This window comes from Lipotes vexillifer, unplaced genomic scaffold, assembly GCF_000442215.2.
Source record: "Lipotes vexillifer unplaced genomic scaffold, Lipotes_vexillifer_v1.1 scaffold328, whole genome shotgun sequence".
NCBI classification, from domain to species: domain Eukaryota; kingdom Metazoa; phylum Chordata; class Mammalia; order Artiodactyla; family Lipotidae; genus Lipotes; species Lipotes vexillifer.
Genome location: NW_006799460.1, coordinates 148,949 through 161,682, shown reverse-complemented (window position 1 = coordinate 161,682; position 12,734 = coordinate 148,949). Strand labels below are relative to the sequence as shown.

Here is a 12,734-nt window from a genome sequence, read left to right as displayed (position 1 = left end):
CAGCAGGAAGGGGACTGACTGCAGGCGTGAGCAGGGCATCATCCCGGGCGTGTTCCCGCACCTACAGAGCTGGCAAGGCCCGAGGCCCTGCCGCTGCACCCTCGTCAGTCCTCTACCCAAACCCAAGGAAGGAGAGGAAACCACTCACTCACCTTCAACAATCTTTGGAAAAGGAGAAAAACAAAAGAGAAATACACAATTAATTTGACATAAAATATTCTGTATTCTTTTAAACTCTTAAACAATAAAATTGAAGCATTTGTTTCAAATGCAAAATCCTCAGGAGCAGCAAAGCCTCCCAGCAGCTGACACGCTGCGCCCCAGCCTGCAGGTGTTTAGTGAGTCTCTGGGAGCTGCGTGACCTGGGGAAGTTCCATACCCTCAGGAACTGCCAACTTCCTCTTCTGAAAACCAGCGCCCCCTCGCTGCTGTCAGAACTAAGTGAGATCACAACGATGCCACAGGGCACCGGCGGCCTGAAGCTCACAACCAGCTCCACCCGTTCTCCTTGTCTTCACTCCACGTGGGCTACTGCCGGAGACGGAGCCTTTACTGGCAGAAGGGTTTGCAGTGCTTAATACTTTATTAAAAATAATTAAACAGCCGAAGTACGCCATGCAGGGACTATGGAGAGTAGCATACACCAAGGACTGAGATCAATCCAATCCTGTGTTCAAGGCCTACAGAAAGAGCTAGTGAGGACCTGACAAGCCCATCGCCTGACTACAGGCACACCTGTGCTTTGCTTTACTGTGCTTCACAGATACCGCGTTTCTTACAAATTAAAGGTTTGTGGCAACCCTGTGTCAAGCAAGTCTATTGGTACCATTTTTCCAACATCATTTGCTCACTTCGTGTCTGTGTCACTTTTCAGTAATTCTCACAATACGTCAAACTTGCTCATCATTATCATATTCGCTTTGGCAATATGTGATCGGTGATCTCTGATGTTACTACTGTAATTGTTTTGAGCACCATGAACCTCACCCATACAAGGTGATGAACTTAATTGATAAATGTGTGTTCTGACTGCTCCACAGAACAACTGTTTCATGACTCCCTCCCTCTTTTTGAGCCTCCCTACTCCCTACACACAACAATATTGAAATTAGGCCAATTAATAATCCTACAATAGGGACTTCCCTGGTGATCTAGTGGTTGGGACTCTGCCCTCCCAAAGCAGGGGGCCCGGGTTCGATCCCTGGTCAGGGAACTAAAGCCTGCATGCCACAACTAAAACAGCCCACGTGCCACAACTAAGACCCAGCACAGCCAAATAAATAAATGAATAAATAAATATTAAAAAATATATATCCTACAATAACCTCTAAGTCTTCAAATGAAAGGAAGAGCTGCACATGTCTCACTTTAAATCAAAACCTAGAAATGATTAAGGTTACTGAGGAAGGCATGTCAAGCTGAGACAGGCCTAAGCCAGGCCTCTTGCGCCAGCAGCCAAGTCGTGAATGCAAAGGAAAAAAGCTCTTGAAGGAAATTAAAGTGCTCCTCCAGTGAACACACAATGATAAGAAAGTGAAACAGCCTTACTGCTGATGTGTAGAAAGTTTGAGTGGTCTGGATAGAAGATCAAACCAGCCACAACATTCTCTTAAGCTGAAGCCTAATCCAGAGCAAGGCCCTAACTCTCTTCAATTCTCTGAAGGCTGAGAGAGGTGAGGAAGCTCCGCAACAGGAGAGGCCACAGCAGTGAGAGGCCCGCGTACCGCAAAAAAAAAAAAAAAAAAAATTAAGGAAGGCAAATTGTCATAATGTGCGATTGCACACTTAATAGACTGCAGTATAGCACAAACAACTTTTTTACATGCACTGAGAAACGCAAAGGTTTGTTGTGTCTTGCTTTACTCACTTTACTATGGTGGTCTGGAACTGAGCCCACCATCTCCAAAGTGTGCCTGTACTCAGAACTTGTTAAGATTCTTTTCTGCAACAGTTTCAAACCTGTCAAGTCAGCTCTCACTGAGCTACTACCTGTCTGTCTACACCATCACCAGTAGCACCCCTTTTCCCTCTCGCTTGTGTGTGTGATCAGCTATTTCAGGAGAGCTCTCAGGATTGCTGTTGAAAGCCCTGCTGCCACCTCTCCTTGGCTGCCCCTGTGTTCAGGGGGCACAGAGGCTGGCCCTTTCTGGCACACCATCCCATTGAGTTGGGAAGCTCAACTCTATTCCAACTCCCTTGCAGTGGGGATTCTAGACATGAACTAAATTCCCTCAGTGAGATACACTCATGCTATTTGGGGGGCAGAAGGGTGGAGGACAATTTCAGCTGCTGTAGGTGGACACAGATGCGGGGATCAAGAGGCAGTCGTGGCCGAGGCTGCAATGTCCAAAGCCCAGGTCTGTCCTCCCAAGCAAGGAGACACAGTAGCATTTCCTTGAGCCCAAAGAGATTAGTACAGGTGGTAGCTGCCCCCTCCCATCCTTCTGCTTGGAGCAGAGGTAGCAGATCCCATGGTGCGTCAAGGCTGAGATGTCCGGAGTTATTCCTAGACACCTGCTCCTCCAGCCTTTACAACACCACGAAGCAACTCCTCCCGTGTATTTTTTTTTAATTAATAAATTCATTTATTTATCTTTGGCCGTGTTGGGTCTTCATTGCTGTGCGCGCGTTTTCTCCAGTTGCGGCGAGCAGGGGCTACTCTCCGTTGCCGTGCGCGGGCTTCTCATTGTGGTGGCTTCTCGTCGCGGAACACGGGCTCTAGGCATCCGGGCTTCAGTAGTTGTGGCACACAGGCTCAGTAGTTGTGGCTCGCGGGCTCAGCAGTTGTGGCTTGCGGGCTCTAGAGCGCAGGATCAGAAGTTGTGGCGCACGGGCTTAGTTGTTCCCGCAACATGTGGCATTCTTCGCGGACCAGGGATCAAACCTGTGTCCCTTGCACTGGCAGGTGGATTTTTAACCACTGCCCAGTGCCACGAGGGAAGACCCCTCCCCCCATGTATTAAAATCCATTTCTGCTCCAGAATAACTAGAGCAGATTCGGTTTTTCCAACCTCAACCCTGCCAAACACAAATGACCATCACAGGAAGGAAGGAGGTCTGAGCATAAAGATCTTCATTTTGCAGATGAGAAGCCACTGGAGACACTTCCCCTTGCCCCCAGAAGAAGCTGGAAAGTGTAACTGTGAAACTGGCGACAGTCAACTTCATCACCAGGACCATGACCTGGAAGACAAGCTTGGGCTGGCAGAAGGTGCTGTCCATATGAAGTCTATAAGGGGAGCTCTGAAGTTAGCCAAGAGCAGAAGGAAATTCTGCTGTGGGCAGGGAAGACCCCAGTTTTCCTCCACTCCAACACTGCTTTTACTGCCCTTTGCCAAGAAGGACTACTGACCAGGTGTGGATGCACCTGGAAGAAATGTGATGCCACTGGGTCCCAGGCCACCAGAATGTGGCAACCAGGTCTCCACAGGCTCTTATGAGCCAAACCCAGCACGCCTCTTGGCAGTGCCAAGCCAGGGCCGGACCTGAACACTGAGCCCCCAGGAAAGTCCCAAGGCCCAGGATGCTGCTGGCACAACGGCAGGTGCTCCATACTTAACTACTAGGTAAATGAATACACGGTGGCCAGAGAGCCTCCTTCACTGGTGATGACTCTGTCCCCATCCATGTTCAATGAAAGAACAGCTCAGAGATGAGGCTTCTTGCCCAAAGGGCAGAAAAGAATGGCACCACAGCCTGGCCTCCAAGCTCCATGACTTTCTGTGACCCGGAGCCACCTCCTAGCTGATGGAGGTGAGATACTATCACTGGTATTCCCTCCACCCAGCAGCCGAATCGCAACAAATCGAGAACTCTGGACTTCCCTGGTGGCGCAGTGGTTAAGAATCCACCTGCCAATGCAGGGGACACGGGTTTGAGCCCTGGTCCGGGAAGATCCCACATGCCACAGAGCAACTAAGCCCGTGTGCCACACTACTGAGCCTGCGCTCTAGAGCCCGCAAGCCACAACTACTGAGCCCACGTGCTCTAGAGCCCGCAAGCCCAACTACTGAAGCTTGCACGCCTTGAGCCTGTGCTCTGCAACAAAAGAAGCCACTGCAATGAGAAGCCCGCACACCGCAACCAAGAGTAGCCCCGGCTCACCACAACTAGAGAAAGCCCGTGCACAGCAGCGAAGACCCAACACAGCCAAAAAAACAAAAGAAAAAAATCAAGAACTCTGCAGGTGCTCTGGAATGTCCCTTCCCCGTGGCCATAGCCCTGCATGTAACAAAGTGCTTACCTACACAAGAGACAGAGGTGGGGAAAAGCATTGGGGCTTCAGAAATGTTGACTCTAGGAGTAAACAGATGCAAATAGGAATAATACAAGCTCTTGGGCCTCTCATCTGGCTGAGAGGCCTTTCAAAGAAACAAAATACCAAACGGAAACAATTCCCCAGTCCCCCGTACAGCCAAATCAACACTGTGAAAAACTGGCTCAAGCTCAGACCCACACATTCCACCCCACTTTCAGCCTGGCTTCTCTTTCCTGACTCTAGAATAAACTACAGGCAGTGTGTCAGAGACAAGTGGAGACACGTGGAGCATAAACAACCCACAGTAGCACCGGCGCCGCCTGCCTCCACACCCGGGCACACTGACTCCATGTCAGGCACCCAGAACCCCTGTGGGCTTCTGAAGCACAAGTGAGCCTCAGAACACCTGCAAACACTGACTCCCGGGTCACAGACTCCTGGTCAGTGGGGCAGGATAAGCCTTTCTTCTTCTCCTAGAGGACAAAACGCTTGGCATTCTTAGGGCTACAGCAACATGCTGGGGTTAAATAACAGAACGGAACCAAGTCACAGGGTCACTAGGGTCCTCTGTAGGCAAGCTGACCTCTGGCATTTCTAAGAAAGCTCGTCCAGCTGGGAGCTCAGAGAGCCGCTTGCTTTAAATGACCTTCCTAGGCAGCATGGCACATCATTCCACTGGAAGAAACAACCATATGCAACCACTGTGCCCACAAAGGATACTCCTCACATCCAACAGGCGCACACATCACACAATTACAGAGTACTTTTACTGTAGCACCGCCACGAGCACCAGGAAGACTGGTGCTGACGTGAACATCCCAGTCGAGTGAGCCATCATGTCAGATTCCACGGACAACTGTTTCACTTCCCCAATTCTTGGATATGATGTCTGGCCTCTTCTTCCTTCATTTATAATTACACTGGTTCATTCACTCATTCTAGCAGTCACTGTGGACCTCTCATGCCCTTTACTATTCCCAGCCAGAGACGGACCAGGCTCTGTCCCTGCCTGCAAGCCTTCACCAAACAGACCCTTTCAACAGTCTCATAAATCATAAACCAGGTGAGGTACAGAGTATAACACAAATAGCTCTATACATTAGTACACTATGGGAACAGAACAAAAAAAGATTCCAGGAAAACCAAACTGACTTTAAAAGAAACAATCTTTTGAAATTCGATGAAGGAAAATAGTCCAAGCAAGTACCATTTTTAATAACTTCCCCCTGGAAGACTCAGTTTCTTAACGAGAGGAGTGAGTCTCTTTTCCATCACTGCATGACTTCCAGCTGGAACAGACTGGCATACTGCAAGTGCTCATGAAAAGTGGTCTGAAAATTTTAATTCATCTATCAAACCAGATAAGAAAGCAGAAGGATGGGACTTCCCTGGTGGCACAGTGGTTAAGAATCCGCCTGCTACTGCAGGGGACACGGGTTCGAGCCCTGGTCCGGGAAGATCCCACATGCCGCGGAGCAACTAAGCCCGTGTGCCACAACTACTGAGCCCACGTGCTGGAACTACTGAAGCCTGAGCACCTATAGCCTGTGCTCTGCAACAAGAGAAGCCACCACAATAAGAAGCCCGTGCACCGCAACAAACAGTAGCCCCCGCTCACCACAACTAGAGAATGCCCATGCACAGCAACGAAGACCCAACACAGCCAAAAATAAATAAATTAATTAATTAAAAAAATAAAAAAAGAAAGAGAACAGAAGGATGGAAAACAAGCAGAGACTTCCAATAAATGGCAGGCTGGTATTTCCATCCATTTTTCCACTGAAAACAACCAAAAACAAGATAAAACATCCATATTTTTAAATAAAGAGGTATCAAAAAAAGAGAGGAATTCGGTCAACAGTATAGGGAATACGGTAACCCAGAGGGAAAAAAAGCACAGAGGATTCTTAAAAAATCGAAGCCTACTTTTGAAAGCCCCACAGAGAAACCAAAGCCCAGGGAGGAACCATGGGGGCAGGTTATCTAGTGAAGGCCAGCCATCGGGGGCAAGCCAGGCTTAAAGCAAGACCCAGTAAGTATCAAAGAACTGACATACAGAATGTATTTTCTGACCAATACTGCAAGCAATCAATAACAAAAAGAAAGTACCCATATATTTGGAAGTCAAAAAATATAAATTTGATAAATATGTTGAATTAAATGTAAAGTGCCAGTACATAATTTGTAAGATTTAGCTAAAGACAGTATAATCTTTAATGCATTTATTGGAAAAGAAATGATGAAAATTAGAAAAACAGCAAAATAAACTCAAACAAAGAAAGGAATAATCAATGAATGAAAAACTTACAAGAGAAAGGATCCACAAAGCTAAAAGTTGGTTCTTTGAAAGATCTAATAAAGCTCTGGTGATACTAATCTAAAAAAATAGAAAACACAAATAACCAGTATCAGAAACGAAAAAGGAGGCATCACTATAGATTCCACAGGACATAAGACATTATGAACAAATTTATGCAAACAAAAGTGAAAACTTTAGATGAAATCAACAAATTCCTAAAAAATGTAATCACCAAACCTATTAAAACTCTAGGTTATGTACTTCACTGTCAAGTTCTAACAAACATTCATGGAAGAGACAGTCCAATCTTATAAAATCCTCTGTGGAACGGAAAAAAAGGTGTCCAACTCACTTTGTAAAGATACCAATATGCTGATACCAGAACTCTATAAGGAAAAATTACAGACCACCAATCTTACTCATAAAAAGAGGCAAAATTATATATAAAACATGAGCAAACCAAATCTAGCAACATAAAAAGATAATGCCATGACCACAATGCTTAAGTGGTTTAACACTAGAAACCAATGTAATTCTCCACTTCAACAGGGGAAAAAGCAACATTAGATGAAATTGTTAAATTTCGACATTGATTCAAGATGAAACTTAGAGCCAAACAGGAAATAGAGAAACTTTTCCACTCTGGTAAAGGATATAAACTAATCGAAAAAACTTACAGCAGAAGTCTTATTTAATGGTGGAACTCTGAAAGGACTCTTTCAGATTTAGAATGAAACAAGAATGTCAATGACTGTCACCATTTTTATTCAGCCAGTGTTGAATTTTCTAGCCAGTGTGTTAAGGCCAAGGAAAAAAAAAAGGGAAATAGAGAAGAACCAAAACTTGTTCTGTGTACATAGAAATTCAAAGATTTACAGATTAAATAAAGGCTTCCCTGGTGGCACAGCGTTTAAAAATCCACCTGCCAGTGCAGGAGACATGGGTTCGAGCCCTGGTCTGGGAAGATCCCACATGCTGCGGAGCAACTAAGCCCGTGCGCCACAACTACTGAGCCTGCACTCTAGAGGCCGCAAGCCACAACTACTGAGCCCGAGGGCCACAACTACTGAAGCCCATGCATCTAGAGCCTGTGCTCTGCAACAAGAGAAGCCACCTCAATGAGAAGCCCGCACACCACAACAAGAGTAGCCCCCGCTCACCGCAACTAGAGAAAGCCCGCACACAGCAACAAAGACCCAATGCAGCCAAAAATAAATAAATTAAAATAAATTAAAAAAAAAAAGATTTACAGATTAAGAACTGTTGGACTAAAAAAAAAGAAAAACCAACTGCATTTCTTTATATTAGCAAATAATAAAAACAAAAAAGTGAAAATTTTAAACACCATTTTTTTATAGCATCCTAAAATACTATGTACCTAGAAATAAATCTTCTAACAAAAGACTTGCAAAATCACACCAGGGAATATTATAAATCCATACACAAAGGGCTTTCCTGGTGGTGCAGTGGTTAAGAATCCGCCTGCCGATGCAGGGGACACAGGTTCCAGCCCTGGTCTTGGAAGATCCGACATGCCGCAGAGCAACTAAGCCCATGAGCCACGACTACTGAGCCTGCGCTCTAGAGCCCGCGAGCCACAACTACTGAAGCCCGCGTGCCTACAGCCCGTGCTCTGCAACAAGAGAAGCCACCGCAATGAGAAGCCCGTGCACCACAACAAAGATCCAATGCAGTCAAAAATAAATAAAACAAATTTAAAAACATACACAAAACTCATATAGATTATAGACCTAAATGTGAAACGCAAAACAGTAAAACTTTTGGAATAGAGGAACATATTTTTATGGTATGGGATTTTCATCAACAAATTGATAAACTGAACTGTATTAAAATTAAGAACCTCTGTACATAAACCAAAAAGAGAAAAGACAAGCCTCTGAGTAGCAGATTCAAAACACAACTAATGGCAGGCTCATATTTAGAACTTATAAAGAATTCCTTAGAAAATGAGACAAGGTCGACAATCACACAGAAAAATGAGTAGAAAAAAAGACTCAGTGTTTAAAAAAAAAAAAGATTGCAACAGGCAATTCACCAAAGAGGAAAATGAAACACCACTAAACATGAAAAGATGTTCAACCCCACCAGTGATGGGAAAACACACATTAAAACCATGTGGGATACTCTAGACAACACCAGACTGGCTAAAGGTTACAGTGGCAGTGAGATGTGGAAAAACAAGAACCTCCAACAATGGTGGGAGCGTAAACTGGTACATCCTCTCTGGAAAACAGCTTGTCACTCTCTAGTGACAATCAAAGATATACATACCCTAGGACCCAGCAGTGACGGCCTTTTTTGGGTACGCAATGCCAAAAGTAAGTTAAATTTTGAGGGAAAATATTAAAGCAGAGATGTACAAGGTCTCATTGCACCTCACAGCTTTTAAAATTTCTCCTAATTCATCAGGGGTTTAGGATTCCTTACAGTTAGAAAAACACAAACTGCGTAGTTTCTCATCCAGTCTTAAGGGAGTTCACAAGAGTTCTATCGTTGTCCCTGGATCCTGGGATGTAAAAGATGCAGAGCTACTCCCGGGTGATATTCAAGTGGTACACTTAAGCCTGGCCCCCTGCATTCTGGCCGAACTGGCAAGATTACCCCAATTTGGGAAACGATATATTTATTCATTTCATACTCTCCTGTAGGCGGGGCCTGAGGTAACCCTAAACTTGTAATTCCTCTAATAGATGCCCCTTGATAAGTTAATAATACTATTAGGTTTTCCAAGTAGATCTGCTTTAGAGAGTGAGAATTTCAGTCTCAGGTATACTTCTCACTGTAAATTTTAAAACTGGCATTTGGATTTATTAAACACCAATAAAGAATGAAGGATGATTAGAATAAGGGGTGCTATTAAGTCCAAAACAATTATTCCATGTCTGGGGCCACTGAGGTCATGGGAAGGTAAGTCCTCCGACCTAACTGGCCAGTGCCTCTGGGACGAGAAGCGAGGACTCCTTCTCAAGTTAGCCTCCCCTTCACCTATCCACCTGCCCCTGGCTATCCACCCACTCCCAGGGCAGCTCCCCCAACTCTAGCATTCCCATCCTGGTGTCTCTCAATGACTCTCCACACCCAGAGAAACCGGAAGAAGGCTGGAAAGCTCAGAAAAGAAGCCCATGTAGGGAAGGCAGACTGGCCATCAAAACAAAACCCAGGCGTAAAAGGGTACATGATGAGTGGGTCTGGCACCCAACAGAAGCCAATCCTTGTCTCCTTGAGGGCAGAAAATGCGGTCTTGTGAGCGGAATCCTGGCCATCCCCCCCCGGGCCTGGCACGCTGCAGGTGAACACTGAATATTGGAGAAATTAAGGACTGGCAGCACTTTGAAGTGTTAATCAGCAACTGGGCTGAAGCTCCAGCCACGGTACCAAATCAAGCTACCTTTCCAGAACCTGTGGGAGCCCGCAGGGAGCAGCAGCAAAGCTGTATGTATGGGCTTGGTTAAAAAGTTCATTTGGGTACTTTCCCATAAGATGTCACGGAAAATCCGGAACGAACTTTTCAGCCAACCCAATATGTGTGTACCTTAGAACAGCGGTTCCAGCATTTTTGGAACCAGGGACCGGTTTTGTGGAAGACAATTTTTCTGCGCACCAGTGGCGGGTGGCAGGTGGATGGTTCAGGCGGTGATGCGAGCGATGGGGAGCGATGGGGAGCCCCAGATGAAGCTTTGCTTGCTGGCTGCTCACCTCCTGCTCTGCAGTCTGGGTCCTAACAGGCCGCAGCCCAGTACTGGTCTGCGGCCCAGGGGTTGGGGACCCCTGCCTTAGCAATCACACTAATCAGGCCCAGGAAGGGACCACTTACAGCTAAACCTGCTCAGGCTTATCTCAGAAAGTTCCAACTGGTCTCCAGGGAAATTACTGCCTCCTGTTTGGGGGCCATGGAGACCCCTAAGCATTCACCCAAAATCTGCTGGGGATGGTCTGATGACGCAGCAAGGGCAGCTGCCTCGCCTTTGGGATGGGGGGAGGGGAGGAATGAGAGGGAAGGACACACCACAGGACAGCCCAGCAGTTTCAGACTGACCAGAGTTTAAATCTCTTAATTTGTCAAGACAGTTCCCTGTCCTCGCTCTTTTCTCCTTTTAAAGTCTTGAAGCTCCTCAGTGCAACCCTAGTCTACAGTTCTAAGCACAGCCAGGACAGCCCCAAGGCCAAGGGGAAGACTCAGCTCCTAGCAACCCCACTCGCCCCACCAAACCGCAGCCCTCAGCAGCACCTGCCCCCTACTGGCCCAAGACCATCCAGGGTGCCACCACCTCCACTCCATACAACTGCACACTGCATCAAAAGGCACTGCAGAAGCATCCCAAGAGGCCAGTGCGTCCTCAGGATGTGGGTCTGTGGGCTGAGCAGACTCCCAGACCCCCACACAGCTATGCGCCCCTGACCTGTGGAGCCAGGCTGCCAGAACCGCTTCTCCTCATCTCCCCTGACCAGACCAGGTCTCCTTCCCGAGGGCTGCACAGGGGCAGGCATGCTCCCTGCGTGAGGGGGCACAAGCAGCCTCCCAGGTGCCACCCTCCCTGGAGGCACGACACAACCAAGGCATCAGGTGGCAATGCAGGGGGCCTGCATCCTCCGAGGCAGCTGCTTCTGGGACTCGAGAGATTTCCCACGGGCAGTGCTGAGCAAATATCCCCATTCCCACCAGCCGTGAGGGCGTAAACTCACATTTACTCAGCTTTACTGGGCACCACGTTAGGTGCCAGGCACTCAAATACAGGATCTCTTTTAATCCTCACAACACTCTATTGACATGGATGGCATTATCCCCATTTTATGGACAAAGTGAATGAGCCTAAGTAACTTGCCCAAGGTCACACAGCTGGTGTTAAGTGTAGAATCGGGGACCAAAGAGAGATCGGGCCTCAGAGTTCTCCCCAAAAGCCATTATGGCCAGCTATGTAAAGGACAGGGTCGCACAGATTTACTAATGTGATTAATTTAAGCAATAAAGTCACAACAAATGATTTTCCTGAAACATTTTCCATCTTAAGCACCAGTCACTGAAAGCATGCTTTCTTTAGCCCAAGCTGCAGCCTGTGACCAAGGCCTTCAGACGTGCAGGCCAGGGGCTCACAGCCAAAAAAGGGCAATCCTCACGCTCCAGCACTTACCACGACAGAGTCGCTGTGAGTCAGGTCGACGACCACAGGCTCTAAAGATTCACAGGTGAGGTCCACTATTTCATCTCCAGCTTCAAAATAAAGCATTTTAACAAGCTTTAGGAGGGAAGTAAAGGACTACTGCTCTAAGTTTCATTATTAATATGATTACAAACAGAGCACAGTCTTATACCAAACTAAAATCCCTGAAGTACAGAAGTAAAGGGGTGACAGGCAATGAATACTCTTCCAGAATTCTGCTGTGAGTAACAGGGTATGGGCTTTACAAATACACCATCCTGTGTGTGTCTGTGCACACGCACACCTCTCCCCGTGTCCTCACACTGCCACACAGCTAGGCCTCTTTGCCCCGCACCTGCTCAGCTCATTCACAGGGGAGAGGCAGCGACTTACCTGAGGTGGGATGGGGGGTGCACATCTGGGGAAGGGACCAAGCATGCTCAGCTTGGGCTTTGGGATGGATCTGTCTGAAACCTCTGCTCCCCTCAGACCTCCGGTCATGCTTAGCTCTGCACCTTCATCAGTTACGTTTTAATCTCCATTTGGCTCTAAAGTGCTTCCCACTTGGGTGGACAACAAGCGTTTATTACTGGTCCCCTAGAATCCCAACCCCCCCCAGATGGGTCGAGCCTGTTCTGCAACTTGCCTTTGAGCCCTAGAGGACAGCACACTGTCTACCTGAGCACAGGACAAGGGGGGAAAGGCATGTGCCAAACCGTCACCAGCGCTTACATCCAGCAGGCAGAAAGGAGGGGCAGAGTACAACTTCCATTTATATAAACTGAAACAAGACTTACAACCATGTTTGTTTCTATTATTATTAACATTAAAAAGTAAGAGGGAAGAACTTTTAGAAATAATGTTTGTTTAATACTCAGGGAAAGTGACTTGTAATACATTTAACATATTCAAACTTGTTTTGTTCTCATGTATTAAAAAGTTTCACAGGAATAAAAACCACAATACGTCAAAGCTGTCCAACGCAATTTATACAAAATGACTTCATTCTTTTTAAAGA

The 12,734-nt window shown here is 46.7% G+C and overlaps 1 protein-coding gene across 1 annotated transcript in view; it reads right to left on the bottom strand.

The window, feature by feature from the left end:
• Window positions 1–12,734, bottom strand: part of RNF4 (ring finger protein 4) — a 19,816-nt gene that overhangs the window by 1,892 nt on the left and 5,190 nt on the right. The window contains exons 3-4 of the mRNA XM_007471618.1: window positions 11,708–11,787; window positions 153–162 (exon numbers count right to left, since the gene is read on the bottom strand). Of these exons, the coding sequence (XP_007471680.1) occupies window positions 153–162; window positions 11,708–11,787 (90 nt within the window). The remainder of the gene's footprint in view (window positions 1–152; window positions 163–11,707; window positions 11,788–12,734) is intronic.